Genomic DNA, 26,387 nt, shown 5'->3' on the forward strand with positions numbered 1-26,387 from the left:
GATGGGTGAGGGAGGGGCAGCTGGACGGCTTAGGAGGGCTGCTGGCCAATCAGGAAGCCAGCGGGCAGGGGAGAAGGGAGATTACATCATCTCCCACTGCCCTGCATCCCTCCAGTTCCGCCCTCACTGTGCGGGAAGCTGTGTGCAGCAGAGAGATTACATCATCTCTCTGCTGCCTATCTTCACTCTGGGACTCAACAAAAGAACACCTTAGCAGAAAAGTGACTACGTGGCAAGTGGCAACGTGCAATGTGTGACAGACTACGTGGCAAGTGGCAATCCACAATGTGTGGCAGGTTACGTGGTAAGTGACAATCCGCAATGTGTGGCAGGTGATGTGGCAAGTGGCAATCCGCAATGTGTGGCAGGCTACGTGGCAAGTGACAATCCGCAATGTGTGGCAGGCTACGTGGCAAGTGGCAATCAGCAATGTGTGGCAGGTGACGTGGCAAGTGACAATCAGCAATGTGTGGCAGGTGACGTGGCAAGTGACAATCCGCAATGTGTGGCAGGTGACGTGGCAAGTGACAATCCGCAATGTGTGGCAGGCTGCGTGGCAATCCGCATCTGGTGGCAGGTGACATGGCAAGTAGCAATCCGCAATGTGTGGCAGGCTACGTGGCAAGTGACAATCAGCGATGTGTGGCAGGTGACGTGTCAAGTGACAATCAGCAATGTGTGGCAGTTGGCAGTCACTCTGGGACTCAACAAAAGAACACCTTAGCAGAAAAGTGACTACGTGGCAAGTGGCAATGTGCAATGTGTGGCAGACTACGTTGCAAGGGGCAATCCACAATGTGTGGCAGACTACGTGGCAAGTGACAATCTGCAATGTGTGGCAGGCCACGTGGCAATCCGCATCTGGTGGCAGGTGACGTGGCAAGTGGCAATCCGCAATGTGTGGCAGGCGACGTGACAAGTGACAATCCGCAATGTGTGGCAGGTGACGTGGCAAGTGACAATCCACAATATGTGGCAGGTTACGTGGCAAGTGGCAATCCACAATGTGTGGCAGGCGACATGGCAAGTGACAATTCGCAATGTGTGGCAGGCAACGTGGCAAGTGGCAATCCGTAATGTGTGGCAGGTGACGTGGCAAGTAACAATCCGCATTTGGTGACAAGTGACCTGGCAAGTGACAATCCGCATTTGGTGGCAGGCGACATGGTAAATGACACTCCCACTGATTCTGCATTATGGTGAGTTGAACCATTTAATTTTATATTACAATGTATTAATAGAAATAATGAGCTTCAATCATCCTGACACCATAACAGCCACGGTGCCGTAATGATTGAAGCGCCAATACCAGCCATTTCCCATATAAATTGCCCCCAAAAAAACATATTTTATAGCAGTTCCCCTCCCGAGACTAGACTCCGGATCCGCCCCTGGCTAGCAGCATCTTTGGAGCGGTGAAGGAGCGGTGTATACACTGCTCCTTCACCGCTCCTGCCCATTGAAATCAATGGGGCACTGCGGCTATACTGCCAGCAAAGCGCCTCTGCAGATGCACTTTGCAATGGTTTTTAACCCTGTCTCGGCTGCCCGCTATCGGCAGAATAGCGCCGCAAATCCGATGGTAAAGCACCACTAAAAATAGTGGCGATTTACCACTGACGCACCTCCCGCCCCAATGTGAAAGGGGCCTAATGCTAACAGCATCAAGATTAAATTATATTCAATGTCGATTGAGAGAGTGAAGTTCCACTGCAGACTGATTCTAAGGCTGGCCATAGATTCCATGTTTTTTTTCTCCGATTAGCCCGCTAGATTCCCCCATGCACACAAGTGCCATTATAGTCTGACAGCTGGACTCCTCTGCTGTCAGAATACACTGATCAATGGCTGCAGCTTGCTGATCGAGAAAAAATTCCCGATAGTCCTGTTTGACAGAAGTTGATCTTCAGATTGTCTTCTGTCAACAGCCATAGATGGATTAAAATTTGCCTGATACCTGCTTAACCAGCTGGATTTAATTTAATCTATGGGCAGCTTAGAGTCATATAAAATGCAATAGAGTGCAAAGCTTTTCTTTACCATTTACAAAAGATTCTACAAAACTATAAAGGTACGCAAAGTATTTTATCTGAAACTACGATATATTCTGACCATTTATAAAAAATGCTAATTTCATACCTGGCAAATAACTGCGTGTTAAATGGTTTACAATATAGAAATTAACATCTAGCACAAGGACTGAGAAATCCAATATACTAACATATTAGGGGGCAAGACCTTAGAAGCATATGTCAATAAAACTGCCATCTGCGTAGTATAGAAAACACCAAGAATGCTGCTCTGTGCTCTTAATCTAATTCTCAAAACAATGTATAAGGCAATGACAATCTACTTCTAGCTTTCATTCCGCACCCATTTCTATTGAGTCACTGTCTAGGAACAATCACTTGCAGGGCCATAAACACAGACTCAGTATATAATAAAGCTTTGGAGTGTCTGATCAATAGCACAGCCTCCTTTCCTTGTGTCTGTAGTCTATAGGTAAGTAATTATAAATAACAGTAGGATTGTCCCTGTGATCTCTTTGTTCTTATGTATTCACTTCTTGCAAAACAACTCTAGATCTGGGCTGTCCCATTGTCTGCAGCATGCATCCATAGCATGGCTGATTGGAGGAGACCAGAGAATCACCTCCCAACTCTGCTGTATAGCTGTAGCTGAAAAAAGCAGAAGAGGATGTTGTCACCAAGGAAACGAAAAAATCTGACTGTTGCCAAGAGGCTGAGCAGAAGATCTGTGACGTCACTCTGCGGCTGTCCATCTGAGGTGCTGAAAACACAGACAAGAGAGCAAGAGAGAGACAGGTACAGAGGGGGGCAGAGGAGACCAAGGCTGCAACACCAGACACAAAGCTGGAGAAAAAGCCTCCTTTTAGATATATTTAAATGACTGCATCTTATTCAGGATGACTACGCTTTTATGAAACTGCAGAATTAGGTGAGATGGGGACTGCATATAAATGAGGGTTTGGCTGCATGTTACCATATACATTAAAATTCTAATCAAGGACTTAAGTTTATTTTAGCCAGTTATGGTTTCCAGGTTTGGTAAGCACTTGATATTTGAGCATTCTTATCTAATCTTGACATGGATTGCTTGTAACTTTAGTTTTCTTGGATATTCTTGCAACTGTAAAAGTTAGTGTTACTGCATCTACTGACCCTTTCTACTGTAATTGATCCTTTGTAAAATTTGTCATGACAAAGCATTTTTGTAATGTAATGCGATTGCACCCAACAGCCTTGCATGTTTTAGTTTAACTGCTATTTGCACAGAATAATCTTTAATGAGACATTTTGGCAAAATGATTTTGCAGGTTTAATCATTGCATGTTCTTGTATGTGTTAATGGTTATTTTTAGATGGTAATGACCTATCTACATTGATGTTTTGTTGTAGGCTGGACACCGTAAAAATAGTTTGACTTCAGCAATGCTCTAGGAAGACCCATGGTCCTCACCCTTCTCATCTCAGCCTACAAACTCTGCAAGTATATCAACATGTTTAACCACGAGCGCCTTATTGTGCCTGGATATGTAAACAATATGTGCTGGTGGCAGACATCCGGGGGTACAGCCAACAAAAGTCAAGATGTGTCCCCAGGAGCTACCGTAGATGTTCAGATGGCTTTGGACAGGGTCCTTCCTGACCTGCATGTGGCCATTTCAAAGCTAAAGCAAGCTATGTGTGAAAAAAGCATTTGTGACACCATCACAGAAATTTTCCAAATGGTGGAAGAGGCATGGGTGATGCCAGCAGTGGGAAGAGAGGTCGCCCAGGGCTTGTGTGAAACGGTCAGACTGGAGGGCGCACTAGACCTTCTTCTGGGTTTTCTTCAATCAACAGAGAAGGAGGTGCAGTACAAAGCATGTCAGCTCCTGGAACAAATCCTGGTGGCAGAAAATCGGTAATTACTTTGAATTACTCTACAGATGCTGAACATTACATTATATAGCTAAAGCTTCACAATTTAAGTGAGTTATAATGAGTAAGACAGTCACATTACTTTACAAGTAGAGCTATAACACAATTTGGACAGAAAATATATCCAGTTCAATTCTCATTTTACACAGAGCAATAACAGAATCTGAATAGATGACAAAGTCTTTAAAATAAAAATAAAAAAAATAATATAAAAATAAAAAAAATTATTTAGAAAGTGAGACTTTTTAATACTACTTTGGGAAAATTATTATGTATAAACATTACATTTGTGACAGCCATACACAAATAGTGTTTAAACAAAAACATGAAACTACCTAATGAATACAATGTGTGTGTGTATGTGTGTTCTTCTCATTTCTTACAAACCTGATCAACAACAGAGGAAGCAAGTCTTAGTTTCCTACCCACCGGATATCATTATGCGCTTAGCAGTTACAAGAATCTGTTATGCTCAGCAGTTTGTTGCTTTGAAAATTTGTGTGTATGGTATACATTATTAATGATGAGATGATGTTATACTGTGCTGGTTCCCATCAGGGCTCAGATGACATAACCTAACGCCCTTTATAAATTTTGGAAAATAAATCAAATAATCCTAAATTATAATGACATATGTCAATGAAAAGGAGAGGTATTTAACAACAAATTCACTTTTGGAAGTTTGCTTTCGTACTCACAGCTCCCCCCTGTAGCAATGGGGGTTGTAATCTTTACCCCTTTACCTGATCCAAGTTGGGTAGGAAACCTACAGTTCGCAATCAGGAGAAACGAGGCCTTCTAATTTAGTAGAGTCTGACTTTTCATCTTTATGGCACAGGGAGGGCAGAGCACCTATAAAGCTTCATGGCTATTCAAGTACATTGTTAAATTCAAATCCACTAGAAAGATCTGTGTCATTGCTCATCATATCTTAAATAATTGAGTAATCAGTGGCATCTTTTAACCTTTATATTAGTCCACTTCGCTGCTGAGCAACAGACTTACTACACTCTTCTTAAAATGCAAGTTGTCTACCATTTATGCCGACTCACTGGCTTTGATACATTCTAAATGATTACTCAGCCAGTAGATCAAATTAGAGAGTCCTCATTTGCATACTGGTTCTAGGTCAGTTACTTAAAGCAATTTTAAAAGTCCAAAGAAATAAATGTAGAATATGATCGTAGAAATACTGGAATTCCAAGTTTCTTTGTTGCATCCTATATAGTTTAAGCCGGCCACAGATGGTTCGAATGTCTGCCGATTCAGTATGGCCGGCAGAGATTCAAGCCATCTATGGGCTGAATGTACCAGCATTCTGGATTTTTGGAATGCGATTATTTCCAGCAGCTATAGCCACTAGCAATAATCGTTGTGCTCTCCTGGCAGGGACGGCTCCCTGCGCTCACCACCAGGAGAAGACAATAGCTCTGCGGGAGGGATTCCCCCATCAACACTGACTGTGTTGATGGGGGAATCAAGTGATTTTCTTTCCTGCAACCCGTGTTTGCAGGAAAGAAAACCTCACCAGCTATGTTCTGCCCTAGACTTTGTTGGCAATATGTTATGCCGGCCACACGCGGTTCAAATTTCGAAAGATATTTCTTTCGAGAATCATATCTAAGAATTTTCATACAAATTTCACAGCAACAGCCGATTTTGGTGCGGCAATCAAATTTGAGGAATTGGACACGTTGGAAATTTTTTGAAAAACTAACGATTTTCTAATCAATGATGGGAGAATCGTGCGAGAAATGTAATGAGAAAGAAAATGCGCATGTGCAAGAAAAGAAAATTTGCGGAGAGAAAAGAAGATTCCCGGCCACAAAATTTATTTTCTATAGCACCATAAGGTGAAGTTGAAGACTTGGTAGGCCAAATTTCAAAAATCAATGGTGGCATCATCAGAAAAAAAAAAACTTTCTGATTTTGAAAAGAAAATTTGTTCGAAATTTGACCATGTATGGCCTGCATTAGTGGGATATCTCAGAAAAAACAAGAGTTTTGCTTCAAGTCATGACTAATGCCCTGTACACACAGTCAGACTTTGACGGAAAATGTGCAATCGGATCTTGTTGTCGGAAATCCGATTGTGTGTGGGCTCCATTGGACTTTTTCCGTCGGAATTTCTGACACACGAAGTTTGAGAGCAGGATCTAAAATTTTCCGACAACAAAATGCGATCGTTTAAATTCCAATCGTGTGTAGACAATTCCGACGAACAAAGTGCCAGGCATGCTCAGAATAAATTACGAGACAAAAGCTATTGGTTATAGCCCTCTTTATAGTCCCGTCGTACGTGTTCTACTTCACCGCGTTCAGAACGATTGGATTTTCTGACAACTTTGTGTGATCATGTGTATGCAAGACAAATTTGGGCCAAAATTAGTCAGAAAAAATCCGACTGATTTTGTAGTCGGAATGTCCGACTGTGTGTACAGGGCATAATACAATGCATTTTCCTTCAGATTTACCAAAACCATGTAATATGAAGTCAAACCTAAACACAATTTGTATTCAGTCAAGCAAGCCCTTGAACTACATAGTTGAAGGTAAATCTAAAGGAAACTGAATTAGAAAATTGTATAATGTACAGTTCCTTGAAAAAGTATTCATACCCCCTGAAATTATCCACATTTTGTCATGTTACAACCAAAAAATTTCAATATATTTTATTGGGATTTTATGTGATAGACAAACACAAAGTGGCACATAATTGTGAAGTGGAAGGAAAATGATAAATGGTTTTCAAAATTTTTTACAAATAAATATCTGAAAAGTGTGGCGTGCATTTGTATTCAGCCTCCAATACTTTGTAGAACCACCTTTCACTACATCAGCAAGTCTTTTTGGGGATGTCTCTACCAGCTTTGCCCATCTAGAGAGTGACATTTTTGCCCATTCTTTGCAAAATGGCTCAAGCTCAGTCAAATTGGCGGTAGAGCATCTGTGAACAGAAACTTTCAAGTCTTGCCACAGATTGTCAAATGGATTTAGGTCTGGACTTTAACTGGGCAATTCTAACACATGCATATGCTTTGATCTAAACCATTCCATTGTAGCTCTTGCTATATATTTAGGGTCATTGTCCTGCTGGAAGGTGAACCTCCACCACAGTTTCAAGTCTTTTGCAGACTCTCACAGGTTTTCTTCTAAGATTGCCCTGTATTTAGCTCCATCCATCTTCCCATCAACTCTGACCAGCTTCCCTGTCCCTGCTGAAGAAAAGCATCCCCACAACATGATGCTGCCACCACTATGTATTATGGTGGGGATGGTGTGTTCAGGGTGATGTGCAGTGTTCATTTTACGCATCACATAGCATTTTGCTTTTAGGCCAAAAAGTTCAATTTTGGTCTCATCTTATCAGAGCACCTTCTTCCACATGTTTGCTGTGTCCCCCACATGGCTTCTCACAAACTGCAAACAGGACTTCTTATGACTTTCTTTTAACAATGACTTTCTTCTTGCCAATCTTCCATAAAAGCCCTATTTGTGGAGTGCACGACTAATAGTTGTCCTGAGAACAGATTCTCCTACCTGAGCTGTGAATCTCTGCAGATCCTCCAGAGTTACCATGGGCCTCTTGGCTGCTTCTCTGATTAATGCTATCCTTTGCCCGGCTTGTCAGTTTAGGCAGACAGCCATGTCTTGGTAGGTTTTCAGTTGTGCCATACTCTTCCATGTTCGTATGATGGCTTGAACAGTGCTCTGTGAGATGTTCAAAGATTGAATTTTTTTTTATAACCTAACCCTGCTTTAAACTTCTCCACAACTTTTTACCTGACCTGTCTGGTGTGTTCTTTGGCCTTCACGATGCTGTTTGTGCACTAAGGTTCTCTAACAAACCTCTGAGGCCTTCCTAGAACAGCTGTATTTATACTGAGATTAAATTACATACAGGTGGACTCTATTTACCAATTAGGTGACTTCTGAATGCAATTGGTCCTACTAGATTTTAGTTAGGGGTACCAGAGTAAAATGGGCTGAATACAAATTCACACCACACTTTTTAGATCTTTATTTGTAAAAAATGTTGAAAACCATTTATCATTTTCCTTCCATTTCACAATTATGTGCCACTTTGTGTTGGTCTATCACAGAGGTAGTCATCCTTGGGACTCCAGTTGTTTTGTAACTACAAATCCCATCATGCCTCTGCCTCCCTCTAGGAGTCATGCCTGTGATTGTCAGGGTCTTGCAATGTCTCATGGGACTTGTAGTTTCACCACAGCTGGTGGGCTGAGGTTGCCTACCTCTGGTCTATCACATAAAATCTCAATAAAATACATATATGTTTTTGGTTGTAATATGACAAAATGTGTAAAATTTCAAGGGGTGTGAAAACTTTTTCAAGGCTCTGTACGGTCAGCTTAAGACCACGACTAAGGTCCTATTCCTCACAGTAACATTCTCTGTAACCCATGCTAACAATTCCTACCTTTTCAGTGGAAATCTATAGTTATAAACACACAAAGATGACCAATCCTGATAGAGCTGAGATCACAAACAGCTTGATTATTGAGGTTTTGCCTCATGTTTTCTGTACACGGCCTTAATTTTAACTAGCTGGATTGGCTCACGTATGTGGATGATTTGAGGTTTGAATCTGAGCCTAGTTTGTTTTACAGTCATTTCTATGCTATACTCAATCTACAAATGGCCAATATCTCAGCACTTTCCTACATGTGGTCAAAAACAATTTCAGCGTACTTCTCTAGCAGACATTACTGAACCAGGCATAATTTCAGACAAGCTCAGGGCACTACATTGCTGTATTTTCCATTCACTTGAATAGAGGTTAATGTACTCTCTTAGTGCTTTAGAGGTTTCTTCAGTTTCCCAAAGACGATTCTTAGGATTTATGTATTCAGTGCTAAACTGTTTTTATAAGAGTGATATTACACACACACCAACGCTTGTAAATGAATCATATTTTTCGCAATTTTTTTTTTTAACGCTGAGTTTAAGAGGAAGTAAACCCTGATGAGTTTACTTCCTCTTTCATTCCCTGCAAAGGTAAAGCATAATAGACTACTATGCATCGCATAGTAGCCCATTATGTGTCACTTACCTGACACAGGAGCCAGCGAAGTCACCGCTGTCCCCTGTAGTCCGCCGCATCCATCTTCTCGTGGGTCTCGCTGCTCAGCCGCTGTCATTCGGCAAAGCCGCGATGACGTCACTCCCGCGCATGTGTACAGGAGCCGCAACTCGCGGCATATCGCCGTTGACCGCGGCGCGCTCAGTGCTCCTGCGCGCCCTGCCTGTCTTTCGGCAAATATCTCCTAAACCGTGTAGGTTTAGGAGATATTTCTTGGACCTACAGGTAAGCCTTAATCTAGGCTCACCTGTAGGTCAAAGTGTGTTGTAAGGGTTTACAACCACTTTAACCCAAAACTTGTATTTCAGAAATGAAGAAATACTGCTGGGTCAAATCACCTATTAGCTGTTCATTTGTTTGGGACTTTGGCAGCAATTTGTCCTCACTAAAGTTCCTGACTCACAAGACACCACTAGAGTCATGTTTGTCTTTAGGTAAGGTAAGATAATGAGCACATCTAATGCCGCGTACACACGATCGAATTGTCCGGCGGACAATTTGATCGTGTGTGGGCTCCAGCGGACTTTTTCATCGTAAAGTCCGGCGGACTTAGAAAGTAGTTTTGACTCATAATTTGTCCACCGGACTTGACTTTCAATCCATTCTTCTTGTGCTAGTCCGGCAGACTAAGAATGATGCATGCTCAGAAGCAAGTACGAGAAGGAAGCTATTGGCTACTGGCTATTGAACTTCCTTTTTCTAGTCCCGTCGTACGTGCTGTACGTCATCGCGTTAGACATGGCCGGACTTTTGGAGTGTCCGTGTGTGGCCAAGTCCATTCGTTTTAAAGTCCGGCGGATTGTTTGCCGGACCAAGTCCGCCGGACAATTCGATCGTGTGTACGCAGCATTACTCTACTTACAGCAGGGGTGCCCAACCTTTTGAAGAGCGGGGGTCACTTAAGCTGCTTGGTAACTGGTGGCGGGCCATAATGAGTGGAGCAGACGGATGACAGTTCCGTGTCCGCTCTGCATATGCAGAGCGGACACGGAAACAACCCACTCTACTCTAGGGGCCCTTGGATCCCATCTGTCCAAATAGAATCAGACGGATAGGATTGGAGGTAGGTGGGGTGTAAACAGCCACAAGTCTGTTTAAATCTGCGGCTTGATAGAGGTGAATGGAGGGTCAGACCGATAGTGTCCATGGGGCCTAAGGCTGTTTTCACACTGATAAACTGTGGTTTACCCACACAGAGGGTGCAGACAAGTGCACCTGTGGCTTTCCTGTGAGTTAGCTGTACTTTGTCATATCAAAAAAATCAAAAAAATATGGCTGCGCTAAAACTTATAAAACAAAATTATAAAGTGACATAATTTTTCTAATTTACAAAAAATCCCAAAAACATGCAAAAATAGTGCCAAAGTAATAATTTCCAGGCATATAAGCAGTCCAAAGAAAAGGAAAGATGGATAGGATGCTGAATCTTAGTCCATTTTCGGTGACTCTCAAAAACCACCCTTTACACACGTAGCAGGTGCACCCAGAGTAGAAAGAGAGATTATCCACCACCAAATTAGAGGAGGCTTACCAGCTGTCAAGATCTCTTTTTAAGGAGATCATACGGGCTTGTAAAATGTTACGTTCCTGGTCCCCACACTGGGCTCTGTTGGTAACACCAATCTATCTGCTCCCTCTTTATGGTATATCTCGTTCCACCACAATCATTTAGTACGGCAAAGAGAGAAGAAAAAAAGCTCCCATAGCATAATACCATAAAGATTTATTAAAATATAAAAAGTAAAGTAACAACTCACGAATTCCCAGCAGAGTGTAAGCGTATAGCATATAAAAAACATATTTGTCTAGCACTTTGTTTAGACCAGCGCTGTTTTTCGAAGGTTTTATGTACTTTGTCATATATTTCTGTTATATCCTGCAGGTGTGGTGCACTTTCTGAAAGATCACCAAACCTGCAGGTAATAACAGAAGTCTATGGCTCAGTGCAGGTAACCCGCAGGCGTTTTGTGCTGCACCTGCGGATCAGTTTGAAAGCAGTCCAGTAACCACTGCAGAACAGATATGCCCATATATACACTGGGATTTAAGTAATAAACTTCTCTTTAATAACAGTCTTCCATTCAGGTAGCCTCTTGCTTCCTCTACCAGTGGCTTTTTTTTAACAGAAGCTCTACCATTGGATTTATTCACAACACTGATGCTCTGGGATGGCGGGTTGGCAACCCACAATCTGGGCGTGCCAACCCGCCATTCCAGAGCAGGAGGTCGCGGGCCACATCAGAGGGCTCCGTGGACCACATGTGGCCCCCGGGTCACTGGTTAGGCATCCCTGACTTACAGTGTTTTCAACTCTTTTGTTTCAGTGTGGGCAAACAAAGGTAAATACAGCACATTAAATATTTGTAGAAATACGAGCAGATTATGCATTACAGTGTAGTCCCTTTCTAGGGAAGGAGATTGTGAGAAATGGCCCTCTCCAAATAGATTGGGAAACTCAACCTGTAGGTAACTAGGACCAGAGCCTTCCCTTAGTGAAAGAGTGGGTTTGATAATACATTTTGCATATGCATGCTCCTGTTACATTTATTAACAAACACACCTCTATTACAAGGTTCCAAAACACATTTGATCTCCTATGCAATACATGCATCCAGTCTCTAATAACCCATAATTTCTTTCTGTGCAACAATATGCTGGTTATTTTAATACCTTGTTAGATGAAAATATTGATGCATTTGGAACAGTCCCTGGATGCAAGGGTGACCCTAGGGTGCTACAAGAGAAAGGGACCACCCGGAATCAGGAAAATTGAAGCAGCAGTCATGGCAGTACTTAAAGTGTTACTAAACCCAGGACCATGCATTCACTATATCTGGTCTCCTACACTGCACAGAACATGGAACTGCAATTTTTTTAGTAAATATAAACTGCTAAATATCTTTCTCATCAGCAGTATATAACAGTCTTGTGACTTCTATCAGTGTCAGGTTAAAGCTTGTAGGAGGAGTTTTCATTCTCCCCTGATTGTCCTATTGGGCTGCAGGACCCCTGACCCTCTGTCTGAACAGTGCTGTTTGGCCCTGTGCTGATGAAGTGCACACTCCTAAGAAAGAAAACAAACTCTCTAACAATACACACCAAATTGAGCATGTGCAGAGTACCCTCAAGGCTCTGTTCTATCTGGAGATACATTAGGAACAGTAGAAGAAGGGGAGGATCAGAGAAGTCAGGCTCAAACAGCCTTTTGACCCAATGCAGAGGATTAACCTCTTAGGTTCCACAGTGAGTATAACCAGCATGATTTACTGCATATACAGGATGATTTTACTGTTGTGGGTTTAGTAACCCTTTAAACTGAAACATAGGCAAGGATTAAAATACTCACTAAATTATTAAATCAGCTGCTGAAAGTTATTCAAAATTAGACCCTTAACACCAAATTCAGGGACCTAAAAGGATGGCTGCAATTGGCAGCTGCAGCTTTTACTTACCATCAGAACTATGAAGAAATACTAAAGCTAAGTTAGATGTGTGGCAGACTTTGTTTCCTCTCTAAAAAGCGATCCACAGTGGGTCAATTTTCAGAGGTGTTTGACAGGTATTATGTAATCTCCTCACTATCTGTTTGAACCCTATTAATGTTGTATCACTATGCTGCAAACCTGTGCATTATATAAGGTTGCAGGGCAGTTGTGGCATGGTCATGTTTGGTTGTGGTACCGCCCTCTAAATGCAACAGGGGGGTTATAATGTTTGCCAGAGCCACAAAGCAAAGTATCATGGCATATGTACACCCCCACACCAACCACCTGATTTTACCACCTGCTACCTGCAAGCGTAAACAAGCTCTAAGAGTCACTTATGAGAGCCGTTGACTCTGATATATCAGATGAAACTACTCTGCTAGCAAATTGGACTTGATACCAGGGCTTTCAACTCTGCAATCTGTACATAGCACACTCCTGAACACTGCACTCTATACATAGCATACTCCTGATCTCTGCACTCTGTATTTAACACTATCCTGAACTCTGAATTCTGTATGTAGTCCACTCTTGAACCCTGCACTCTGTATGAAGCATACTCCTGAATTCTGTACTCTTTACGTATCACACTTCGGAGCCCTGGACTCTGTATGTAGCGTACTCCTGAATGCTACACTCTGTATGTAGCGCAATCCTGAACTCTGCACTGTGTACATAGCGCACTCCTGAAATCTGCACTCTGTAGCACACTAGTGGACTCTGCACTCTGCACATAGCACACTCCTGAACTCTTCACTCTGTACATAGAACACGCCTTGAACTCTGCACTCCATATATAATGCACTCCTGAACTGTGCTCTATATGTAACGCACTCCTAAACTCTGCACTCTGTATGTAGCACACTCCTGAACCCTACACGTTGTGTATAGCATACTCCTGAACTCTGCTCTCTGTATGTAGCACAATCCTGAACCCTGCACTCTGTACATAGCACACTCTTGAACTATAAACTCTGTACAGGCGGTCCCCGGGTTACAAACAAGGTAGGATCTGTGGGTTTGTTCTTAAGTTGAATCTGTAAGTCGGAAAAGGTAAAATATTTTAAGTGTAGCTCCAGCCCAAAAAATTTTTTTAAGCTTTTTGGATAGCATAGGGAAGGGTTAAACCCCCCCCCCCCCCTGTAACGTTTGTTTGCCCCTGTTCAGAAGATTTCACCTCAGTTTCTGTCCCAAAGACAATTGGCTTTTGAAAATTTTGGGTTGTTGTGGAAACAAGCCTTGGTGATAAAGCTTCAGTAGAGACACTTTTTACCATGATTACTCTTACAGGAGAGAATTTCCCTTCCTAGGGGTAGATTTCCCCTCACTTCCTGTTATACCCCTGCATTTGTAAGTAGGAGTCGTTTGTACGTCTGATGTTTATAACTAGGGGACTGCCTGTACATAGTGCGTTTCTGAACTTTGGCAGAGTTGGTTTTGGATTTAATACCACTTTCAGCCAATTGGCAGATGTTTTTCTGGCATACCTCTTCGGCAGAACCAGACGTTCAGCCTGCATATGACAGACAGAAGCTGGCCGGCCAATATTCAGTCCATGTGTTTTTTTTATTAAAAAGCATTTTACAATAAATAAACATACCTGAACTTGACAATCACCTAATTAATATCTAAGTAACTCGAAGAACCTTTTTTGTACTAAAAGCTAAGTGGATAGAGCTCAGGATATGCAACCATGGTTTATTATGGTATAACCTGCAGTATTGATTTGTTATTGTATCCTGGGATAGAGCATGTTGAAAAGTACAGTGTGTACTGGGCCTTCAGACAGACAGACTCGCTTCCTCCGAGTCCTCAATGACAGTGAAAGTATATATTTCAAAAGTACTGCTGGGCTACAACATATTGGTTACCAACAGGCTTATTTTAGAAGTAATGGAATTATATTTCTTTTCTATTCTCAATATTATCACTGTATTTATCTTCTGAGTAGAACTTGGTGTGCTCAGCTTCACAGCAGGTCATTTGTGTGTGTTTTTTACACACCCTCCTATGCTTTCAATTGTACTGACAATCCAACAAGGGGGCATGACACAGCCTGCGACTGGCAGAAAACTGCCCACACAATGTTGTTGCCAATTTATAACAGTTTATTGATATTATTGATTATTGTTTTTGGTTTTTTTGAACATGTGACCAGCAGCAGAGGACTAAAAGAACTTACATTGCCATCATCCAGATACAGAAATAGACGGAATAATGTCAATTAAACAGTGTGTGTTTAGTATCAATATAACACAGAGTGGTGCAGTCATAAATCCTTTTCTAAAGTCAGAAAATAGTGCAGATCCTGCTACTATTTAACAAGGGGCAGAAAGCCCATTTGTCAGTTAAGAACGATTTTCTCCTACAGTATATGCAGACTCTGCTCTTGTTGTGTGTTCACTGCACGAGCGGAGAGAGGCATGTAAGTTGTCTGCCAGGTTACCAGCAGAAAGTTCCCCCTTACATCAGACCCAATCTGGTAATGATCTGCAGCAGTTTTCTATATTGTTGTTAAGCTTGGTTCACTCCTGCTGCCTCCTGAATGCCTGTTCTTTTTTCTGCTAAATGGCAGTTTATAATGGGGCTAATGCATTGCAACCATGAGCCAAGAGTTTAGAATGTGGTTGCAGTGCGACCCTAATAATCTAAATGACAGAGTTTGACAGGCGGCATTGCCAGTCAGCTTGGCATATTGCGTTAAATTTGCTTTGTGCTGTGGCCATGGCATATGAACAGTGCCCCCTGGCTGTTATTTATCCTTTAGGTGGGTGGCCAGGAGGTGGTAGAAACGTGGTTCAGCCATCTGTTTTTACTGCCATCTATGTGATAGAAGCCGGAATTAGGCACAGAACTGTCACCAGTTTCTATTTCACTCTGAAATGGAACTGGTATGGGTGATGCAGATAGACCTGAAATTTACAGTTTACCATGTGTTAATATAGCACACAGCCACCTTTGAAACACGACACAGTGTGTTGGGCTACCATTCATTTGGAATAGTACCCCAAAGCACATCCTCAAAGCACCACAATAGATCTACATTACTGCATCACAATGCTGAGATGCAAACCAGCTGTACATTGTGGCATGCTGTAATAAAAAAAAGTGTAGTGGGTTTAAATGTTTGGATCTTTTTATCTTTACACTTTTATTTCACATTATTTCTATGTTATAATTCAATTAGAAATGATTGCTGCTTAAATGAGTACCACATCTCACATACACTATATTACCAAAAGTATTGAGACACCTGCCTTTACACGCACATAAACTTTAATGGCATCCCAGTCTTAGTCCATAGGGTTCAATATTGAGTTGGCCCACCCTTTACAGCTATAACAACTTCAATTCGAAGCGTATTTGTAAGGTCAGGCACTGATGTGAGATGAGAAGGCCTGGCTGGCGTCTCTGCTCTAATTCATTCCAAAGGTGTTCTATTGGGTTGAGGTCAGGACTCTGTGCAGACCAATCAAGTTCCTCCACCCCAAACTTGCTCATCCATGTCTTTATGGAACTTGATTTGTGCACTGGTCTAAATAATTTGGTGGAGGGGGGATTATGGTGTGTGGCTGTTTTTCAGGGGTTGGGCCTGGCCCCTTAGTTCCAGGGAAGGGAACTCTTACGGCTTCAGCATTCCAAGACATTTTGGATGTTTTTATGTTCCTAACTTTGTGGGAAGAGTGTCGGAATGGCCCCTTCCTGTTCCAACATGACTGCGCACCAGTGCACAAAGCAAGGTCCATAAAGACATGGATGAGTGAGTTTCGGGTGGAGGATCTTGACTGGCCTGCACAAAGTCCTGACTTCAACCCGACAGAACACCTATGGGATGAATTAGAGCAGAGACTGCGAGCCAGGCCTTCTCATCCAACATCAGCTCCTGACCTCACAAATGCACTTCTGGTCAAAAATTCCCATAGACACACTCCTAAGCCTTGTGGACAACCTTCCCAGAAGAGTTTAAGGTGTTATAGCTGCAAAGGGTGGGCCAACTCAATATTGAACCCTACAGACTAAGACTGGGATGCCATTAAAATTCATGTGTGTGTAAAGGCAGGCTTCCCAATACATTTGGTAATAATGTGTATATATATAGCAAAAAGAGTCCCCAAGTATGGGGAAAGAAGAGGAGTTTACTGGTACCAAAGGAAGACATAATTTTAAAATACAGGTAACTTTATTTACAAAATGTTAAGTAAACAATTGGGAAATAGCATGTTACCCAATAATACAATTCCATCTTCCATCATAAAATGTATTGTAAATTGGTTATACAATTTCTTCATTAATTAATATTGACTCATCAATATGCTTATTATGAAGATTGGTATAAACAATGTACAATACTTTATATCAGTGGTTCTCAACCTTTCTAATGCCGTGACCCCTTGATAAAATTTTCCAAGTTGTGAGGACCCCTAACAGTAAAATTATTTTCATAGCGTGGGTTGCCAGCACCCAAGGCAAGACAAGTAATTTGCATCCCTAACCCACGGACGTTTAGCACCCCTCGAGTCCCTTCCACTTGTATAGTATTAAAACCTCTTATGGTACATTTTAGGATGTACCACTCTCTTTGTTCTCTTTTCTTTCCCTTTTATCCCTCTATCCTAATTTGTTTTCTTTTGTTTTTTCCCCCATCCCTCTCTCTAGCCTTCTTTCTTGTTCTTTCTCTTATTCTTTCTCTCCCTTTTTCTTTGTTCCTCCCCCTCTTTTCCTCTCCCTTCCATGTATTCTCTATTTTTATTCCTTGGTGGGGAGTGGGGGTAATGGGATGAGTGGCAGTTTTGGTGGGATCAGTGGCAGTGCTGGGGGAGTTCTGATCAGCCAACTTAGGTGCTCTTGATCAAGGTTATCTGCTGATCTGAGAACCGTAGTGGGGACTTTTAATGGCAACTCTAATCACAGGTAGTCTTACTCATCTCCGACTTCACTGTGTCTCTAGGTCTGTGGTGTCTCGCAGCAGTGACACCTATGCCGAAATCAGGAGATAGGGTCTCCTCCAGCCCCTCCCACTTCACATTCCTCACCAGTCAGCTGACCTCTAGTCTCTGCCCCCCCACCCATGCCATGAACTGAATGGGTGTCTGTGGAGAGGCTGAATGGGTGGCTGTGGGCTCTAGGAACAGCCCAGCTGGGCAGCCACAGGCTCCAGAGAGAGCCCTGCGGGGCGGCCATGAAAAGGCTGGGAGAGTGGCGCAGGCTCCGGGATCAGCCCAGGATTTGGTGTCCCCTGCCAAATCGTCATTCGACCCCCAGGTTGAGAACCATTGCTTTATATGATGGAAGATGTCATTTTAGAATGTTGTAACATGCTATTCCTCAATTTTAGCATTATGTTCTTAACATTTTGTAAATAAAGTTGCCTGTATTTTAAAGTTATGTCTTCCCTTGGTACCAGTAAAGCCCATTTCTTTCCCCATACTTGGGGAGTCTTTATGGTATATGTTGTAATTCATTGATATTATGGAGTGGGAATCTCAAGCCCCTAGAACAGTGATGGCGAACCTTGGCACCCCAGATGTTTTCTACACTGCAGAGTGCATGAGCATAATGGGAAATGTAGTTCCAAAACTGGGGTGCCAAGGTTGGCCATCACTGCTCTAGAAGCACACGGCCCCTGTTTTGCTAAGCCCAGCCAATACCCCACCCCGTGTGATTCCAGGCAGCCAGTTTTGGAAAGCAGAATACACGTCTAGAAGATTCCCGGAAGCTCTGTTTTTCTCAGTCCTGATCTGGAGACATGCTTTCTTCAATTTTAGCTAAATGAATACATGACCTGTCTGCTTGTAACAGTTTGAGATCTCAAATGATTGCATGGCTGCATTATAACATGGAAATAGTCATTTAGAGTTCCTGGCTGTGAGTCCATGGAATCAAACAGCTGATGTAAACAGAACAATGTTTACACTAGCCTGAATCTGAGATGGCATAAGAAAGAACAGACAGTGGTAATAGCTTAAAGCATTTGTTACCCCAACATTTCATATTCCTGATATGTGCCCGCTGTACCATGTACTTGTACCATGTACGTATAAGAACTTATCCTGTTCTTTTTGTATTGCTTCCTTTATGTGAAATCCCTGGTGTTCCTGATTTCCTATTAAAAACTGACCACACTAAGCAGGAGAACACATCATGGTCAGTTCTCTAGCTATGCTGGGAACTCAGTGTACTCTTCTCCAATGATCAGGCTTGTCCTGACATGCCCCCCGCTGCACAGCCATTCACTGGGAAGCTCAGTGTGCTGTTGCGTCTTCTCCCCCAGCTCTTATGCAGCTGAGAACAGAGGGAATGTGATCACTTATAAAAAAGGGAAAAAAGGTATTTACAATGTTGTTTTATATTTATACAAACATTTTTGCCTTACATTTCTATTTTAAACTGGTGATTGCTTACAACCCCTTTAACTTTACAAGATTATTTACTGTCCCTGGATATATTACAATAGCCAGTGTGCTTTAAAATTGCAGATGTAGTGGTGTAGTTGCCACTAGTAACAAACATCCACCATATCACCCTGCTGCCAGACTTTCATATATCACCGCCGAGACAATGAACAGTCATTTGCTTTGTTTTGTTTTTGTTTATTTGGGGGGTATAACTTGGTTGGGGAAAGGGCTAAATGGGATGCCAATAGATCAAAATACTTTGCCATCATATTAATTTTAGCCTGAAGGAATGATGCACATGTATAACAGCTACAGTCTATTCTGCATAACCATGCAGACTATTGCTCCTCCTCTGCGTAACTCCTGCAGACTATTGCTCCCAGAAACTCCTCATCAGTGACCGTGTAAAGAATAGATGAGGACTTCATCTATGACCATGTAAGGGTGAAGTTCCCAGAAATCCTCTCCTCCTGCACAAACTTATACTGTAGCACATTCATTTATTGTCACATCTTCTGTATGTAAAAGATCCCACTCTGAATATTCTCTAATGCTGACTCTGATTGGTTGCTGCTACTAGGCCAGAGGCCTACAGTACCTCTCCCCCCGGAGGCCTAGTAGTTTAATAGCATGTGCTGAATGGTAGACTACTGTTCCCAGCTAGCCCAGCTTGCAAATCCTGTGCCCTCGGGTCACATTGATTTGACACTATTCCCCACAGTCTCTCCTCTGATCCATGACTCCTCATCAATGACCATGTAATGATGAGGACTTCACCAGTGACCATGTAAAGGGGAAGTTCCCTCACAGACTTCCTGGCATGTCTTCACATCCAGCCCTCCACTGTGGTACACTCACCAATCTTTCTCTGCCCCGAGTCCATGATGTAGAACTTAACCAGACCGTACGTTCCAACAGCTTCTCCTGCCCCTCTGCTCCTGGAATTCTTCATTAATGTCCGTGTAATGATGAGGACTTCACCAATGACCACGTAAAGTTCCCTCACAGTTCTCCCGGGCCTCCTCCTGTGATCAACCCACCCCCCCCCCCCAAGATAGGGGTGCCCTCCTGATGCTGTCTAGTACTCCATTCTCCACTTCTCCCGGCCGACAACTCCCCCCAGTGGCCTGTTACCTCAGCTTATATAGGAGGCCCGCCCCCTGCCAATTCCAGTTGGGGACTGGTCAGGGCTCCCACATGAGCTGTCTTCCCTCTTCCAGAACATTATCCCTGGAAGCAGGGGGGGCACCTCAGCACCTCAGCACAGGTGGTCACATCCACTGCTACACTAACCACTCCCTGCCCCCAGATCAAAACAGACAGGCCTAGCTCAAAGCATAGGCCTGCCTAAATGTACCTATGCTGACAGTTTCCCTAGCTAAAAATCCTATGCTATGGTAAAGGGTGCTACACAGATATTCTTTAACTGTCATTGAATATTATTCTATATTTTAAAACCAAGTTTGGTAATAGCGAGTAAGCAGAGTGGATCTACAATATTTGTATAATGCATTTGAATAGACTAGCTAATTTGTACTTATTGGGTGAACATAATATAATTAACCTATCTGCACTGTTGGTATCTGTAATGTTCTCTCATAATTTTCTATTTATCTACAGGGATCGAGTTGCTCGTGTAGGCCTGGGAGTGATCCTAAACCTTGCAAAAGAAAGAGATGACCCAAGACTTGCTAGGAGGCTCTCAGGTGTCCTGGAGCATATGTTCAAACACTCTGAAGAGACCTGCAGACAGCTGATATGCGATGGTGGTCTTGACGCAATTCTTTTTTGGTGCCGCTGGACAGACCCAATCGTTCTGAGGCATTGTGCCATGGCCCTGGCATACTGTGCCATGTACGGCGGACCTTCCAATCAGCGTCTGATGATTGAGAAAAGAACAGCTGAGTGGTTGTTTCCATTAGTCTTTTCCAAAGAAGATGACCAGATCCGATTTCATGCTTGCCTTGCAATTACCGTATTGGCAACTAACAAAGAAATTGAAAAGGAAGTGGAAAGATCAGGCACACTGGCACTGGTTGAACCCTTTATCTCTTCTTTAGACCCTCAGGAATATGCCCGTTCTCTTTTGAGCAACAGTGATAACACGCAAGGAAGGACAGCTGGTGACCTACAACGTCTTGTGCCACTGCTGGACAGTTCACGGCTAGAAGCTCAGTGTATTGCTGCTTTCTACTTGTGTGTAGAAGCTGCCATCAAGTCTGAACACAAGAATACAAAGGTGAAATGAAATGTTGTCTTTACTACTGGCCATTGATCCATTCCCAGCTTTTATTTCACATAATGCTCAATGCTAAACCAACATTTATGGAACAAAATGCATTAGTGCTAGTATATCTCCAATACATTTTTAGCACCCTTTATGTGCTGCTTATTTGACCCTCCTTCCTAATACTGGGAAAGCAGATTATAGAGAGGTCATTGACTTGACTGGACACTGACTTTTTCTGCCTTAGCAGTTTTGTGCTACATATTGGACAGGCCAGTGTCCAGTATGGATGTGTGCTGGTTGAAGGTGTGCTGGCTCTGTCTGAAGGACATGATGGGACCCTGCACACTATAATCGTATACCAGGGAATGAATGACCTTTGTGCATGCATGTATATATTCCTATGCCATGTTCTGTCATGTAAACTGCAGTCATACATTTGTTATGCAGATATGAGAAAACTGACAGCTACCTACCCCCCCAAGATTGACACATTTTTTTCATAAAAATAAAAGTAACTGAAATAGAAAGCACATTTGTAAAGTACATAGTTGAACTTGTTTTGCTTGTACAGAGTTTTTAACTGCTGCCTTCCCCAGCAGTACGTAGCTTACCTAAAGGCTACATTCACACCAGCAATTAAGACTGGTGCAAATTGTAGTGGAAGTTCCTGCTGCGGCTCTCAGAGGCTAGGTGCGGCCGCTGGCCCCATACACTATAATGACATTATGGTTAACAGAGCCAGCGGTCACACCTAGCCTATCTCTGATTCCTGCTGCTACTATTTGCACTAGCCTAAATGCTGGTGTGAATGGAGCCTTATTCCCTCCCTGCCTGGTAAATCTAGGTATTTGGAGAGCGTGTAACTCACTGATCTTCCTCTAAAATGGCTAATTAGGCACCCAAGCTGTCATAATGTTTCAGTTTACTACACAAACCATACAAGGAGTCAGCAATAATGTTTTGTATAGAGCAGTACACACATTCATCATTGGGGAATGGAGGTCTAAGGACCTTTGTTGATAGTCTTAGGCCTTGTTTCAATGGCATCAGTTTCACATCAGCTTAAGAAGATTTTTAAAACATGAAAAATTGATTAACAGGTGCATTTGACCTACAGCTGCTCTACATTTGCTCACTTGAAGCAGGTTTTGCCTTCACATAGACTTGTTTGGGAACGCAAAACCTGCTTCAAGCAAGCACACATCCATTAACACAGGCCCTTAATCTGATTGCTTTCTACCGTTTAAGGCAAATTCTGACAGTTGTTATAAAAGACACTAATAAAGGTGGCCTGTAATCAAGTGAAATCACTTAGTACCTTCTAATTCATTGATTGGTTGCAATCCCGTATCACCCAGAACTGTAGGCAAATCTGTTTACTGAGGCAAACTAAATGCTTACATAGTATCTTGGCCAGTTTAGTAACACTGAGAAATGATGGAGGTCCTACAAGTTCAGCAACTGCCATATTCCCTGATTGCTGACTTAGTTTATAATAAACCCTTGTTCTGAAAGTCGCCAGCAAGCATTAAGAGATTTTTGTCGAATTTGCCAATGTGTTTTGGTTTGCTTACTAGTAGGCAGAGATGCTGTCAGGCGCAAATTGGCTAGGAGGTGACGCTGTGAAAAGGTATTTGTTTTTCTTTTGAAGTGTATGTCAGGTTTGTCAAGAGCTTAGCATTACAAATGTCCAAATTATCTGTGAATGTTTTTGGTGGATGTTTTGTAATCTATGAGAAAATGATCATAGCTCAAAACATTTTTGATGTTTTGCCTGGAATTTTAGGTTGGAAGAACAGGTAACATTTTTCTTGTGTAAGGTGTACAGTGGTGTGAAAAAGTGTTTGCCCCCTTCCTCATTTCCTGTTCCTTTGCATGTTTGTCACACTTAAGTGTTTCGGAACATCAAACCAATTTAAACAATAGTCAAGGACAACACAAGTAAACACAAAATGCAATTTGTAAATGAAGGTGTTTATTATTAAAGGTGAAAAAAAATCCAAACCATCATGGCCCTGTGTGAAAAAGTGATTGCCCCCCTTGTTAAAACATACTATAACTGTGGTTGTCCACACCTGAGTTCAATTTCTCTAGCCACACCCAGGCCTGATTATTGCCACACCTGTTCACAATCAAGGCATCACTTAAATAGGAGCTGCTTGACACAGTAAGGTCCACCAGAAGATCCTTAAAAGCTACACATCATGCCGAGACCCAAAGAAATTCAGGAACAATTGAGAAAGAAAGTAATTGAGATCTATCAGTCTGGAAAGGGTTATAAAGCCATTTCCAAAGCTTTGGGAATCCAGCGAACCACAGTGAGAGCCATTATCCACAAATGGCGAAGACATGGAACAGTGGTGAACCTTCCCAGGAGTGGCCGGCCGCCCAAAATTACCCCAAGAGCGCAGCGACGACTCATCCAAGAGGTCACAAAAGACCCCACAACAACGTCCAAGGAACTGCAGGCCTCACTTGCCTCAGTTAAGGTCAGCGTTCATGCCTCCACCATCAGGAAAAGACTGGGCAAAAATGGCCTGCATGGCAGAGTTCCAAGGAGAAAACCACTGCTGAGCAAAAAGAACATCAAAGCTCGTCTCAATTTCTCCACAACACATCTTGATGATCCCCAAGACTTTTGGGACAACATTCTGTGGACCGATGAGACAAAAGTGGAACTCTTTGGAAGGTGTGTGTCCAAGTATATCTGGCGTAGAAGGAACACTGCATTTCATAAAAAGAACATTATACCAACCGTAAAATATGGTGGTGGTAGTGTGATGGTCTGGGGCTGTTTTGCTGCTTCAGGACCTGGAAGACTTGCCGTGATAAAAGGAACTATGAATTCTGCTGTCTACCAAGAGATCCTGAAGGAGAATGTCCGACCATCTGTTCGTGTACTCAAGCTGAAACGAACTTGGGTTCTGCAGCAGGACAATGATCCTAAACACACCAGCAAGTCCACCACCGAATGGCTGAAGAAAAACAAAATGAAGACTTTGGAGTGGCCTAGCCAAAGTCCTGACCTGAATCCTATTGAGATGTTGTGGTATGACCTTAAAAAGGCCGTTCATGCTCGAAAACCCTCTAATGTAACTGAATTAGGACAATTCTGCAAAGATGAGTGGGCCAAAATTCCTCCAGGACGCTGTAAAAGCCTCATTGCACGTTATCGCAAACGCTCGGTTGCAGTTGTTGCTGCTAAGGGTGGCCCAACCAGTTATTAGGTTTAGGGGGCAATCACTTTTTCACACAGGGCCATGATGGTTTGGATTTTTTTTCACCTTTAATAATAAACACCTTCATTTACAAATTGCATTTTGTGTTTACTTGTGTTGTCCTTGACTATTGTTTAAATTGGTTTGATGTTCCGAAACACTTAAGTGTGACAAACATGCAAAGGAACAGGAAATGAGGAAGGGGGCAAACACTTTTTCACACCACTGTATCTTGGAATTATCATAACTCCAAAGGGTTTGGCCTCGCAAGTCAAATGCAATGAGCAGTGTTTTTTGAATTTAAGAAATCATTAATAGTATGGAACAGCACAGGGTTTTTTGCTCTTATCCTTGTACTTATCCTTTAAGACAGGGGTCTCAAACTGGTGGCCCTCCAGCTGCTGCGAAACTACAAATCCCATCATGCCTCTGCCTGTGGGAGTCATGCTGGTAACTGTCAGCCTTGCAATGCCTCATGGGACTTGTAGTTTTGCAACAGCTGGAGGGCCGCCAGTTTGAGACCCCTGCTTTAAGACAACCCTATGTATAGCCAAAAAATTTTTGGAGTTTGGATAGTGTGAGCACCCCATACGTTTTTTTGCTGTCTTTACTCCTTGTCCCAGAGATACAACATAAATAGGTAGAAGAAATCTCTACAAAGTGAGGCAAAGTCCCCTTTTAGACAGTTGTCACCAGAACAAGCATCCTTATTGGAGGTTTTTCCCTCAACTACTGCTCTGGTGACAACCCAAACAGCTTCTGTTGAAGGGGCTTGACGGAAAAAGTTCTGCTGATCTGCATCTGATCAGCACACACAGCCAATGGCTGAGAGCGCCGACCGGTATATTCTGCCGTCCCCCTGTCAGAACACAATAGCTCAGCTGGGGAAAATGCTGTACTAACATCGCATAGTTAATACAGCGGCTCCTCCAAAGCTCTTCTTTTTTTTCTGTTTAACCCGCTGGGTTGAACGCACAAAAAGGAAATAGTGTGTACTAGGCTTAAGCCGCATTTCATGTTGTAAAATTAGTCCTGTTTACTATTCCAGATATTCAATGAAATTGGAGCTACACAAAGTCTACGGCGAATTGTTTGTTACTCAGTGGACTGTACGGTTTCTTCCCTGGCTAAAAAAGCCCTTCGGATGATGGGAGAAGAGGTCCCGTCCCGCATTGCAAGCTCAGTACCTAACTGGAAACCTCTGGAAGTTCAAAACTGGCTGCAGCAGATTGGCTTTGACAAATTCTTGAAAGTATTTATGGTAAGTAATGCCATACAGTATATTCTCACTCCAGTTGTTGTAATAATAACCTATCCCTTCCTGAGACCTCAATGCCAATCTTCATCAGATGGCTGAACTCACCAAACATTTGGCATCCATTAATATTTTTATTGCATGCAGAATGTTTGAGGCAAACAATAAGATGCATGCAGTAGAAGTGATAATGAAGTGTTTAAGGCGGTCAAAATTAATAATTGTTTCTCCTAGCCTCAATATGTGCCTTGCAGGAAGGATAGAAAAGCTCTATAATGAGGAAGATGGAATTATATCATATCAATAGGAGGGGGAAATACAGAAAAATACATGCAGTTAAAACAGTGGCCTTGGACTGGCAGTATGACCAATACAATTAAAGTGGTTGCAAAGGTAGATTGTTTTAGGCATTCTCTGCATCAAGGGAAAAAACCTTCTGTACAACCCACTCCCCCCACCACTTTATACTAACTTTAGCCCGATCTCGATCCACGGCCTTGCCCAAGAGCAGTGGCTCTCTCCACTCGCTCTCTCTCTCTTCACTGGACATGGAGGAAGCAGTGGGAGCCATTGACTCCTGCTGATGACAGTCACAGCCAATGAGCAGAGAGTGGGGGTTGGGGCTAAGCCACACTGTGTGTGTCAATGGACGCACACAGCACGACTCAGGACCGAGCCCGTGCAAATGCCCCCATAGCAAGTGGTTTGTTATGGGGGCAAATAGGAGGTGGCAGTAGCACAGGCAGGGGACCCAAA

General features: G+C 42.7%; 1 protein-coding gene across 2 annotated transcripts in view; it reads left to right on the plus strand.

The window, feature by feature from the left end:
* Positions 1 to 2,575: 2,575 nt before the first annotated feature.
* Positions 2,576 to 26,387, plus strand: part of SARM1 (sterile alpha and TIR motif containing 1) — a 42,886-nt gene continuing 19,074 nt past the window's right edge. Inside the window, exons 1-4 of one of the 2 annotated variants that reach the window (XM_077480598.1) lie at positions 2,576 to 2,825; positions 3,420 to 3,927; positions 20,549 to 21,167; positions 25,425 to 25,637. In XM_077480598.1, the coding sequence (XP_077336724.1) occupies positions 3,470 to 3,927; positions 20,549 to 21,167; positions 25,425 to 25,637 (1,290 nt within the window). In that variant the 5' untranslated portion in view covers positions 2,576 to 2,825; positions 3,420 to 3,469. Of the gene's footprint in view, positions 2,959 to 3,419; positions 3,928 to 20,548; positions 21,168 to 25,424; positions 25,638 to 26,387 lie in introns of both variants that reach the window. The other variant, XM_077480597.1, reaches the window with a different exon arrangement.

This window comes from Lithobates pipiens, unplaced genomic scaffold (genome assembly GCF_037356315.1).
Source record: "Lithobates pipiens isolate NorthernLeopardFrog02 unplaced genomic scaffold, aLitPip1_a1.2 Scaffold_16, whole genome shotgun sequence".
NCBI lineage: Eukaryota > Metazoa > Chordata > Amphibia > Anura > Ranidae > Lithobates > Lithobates pipiens.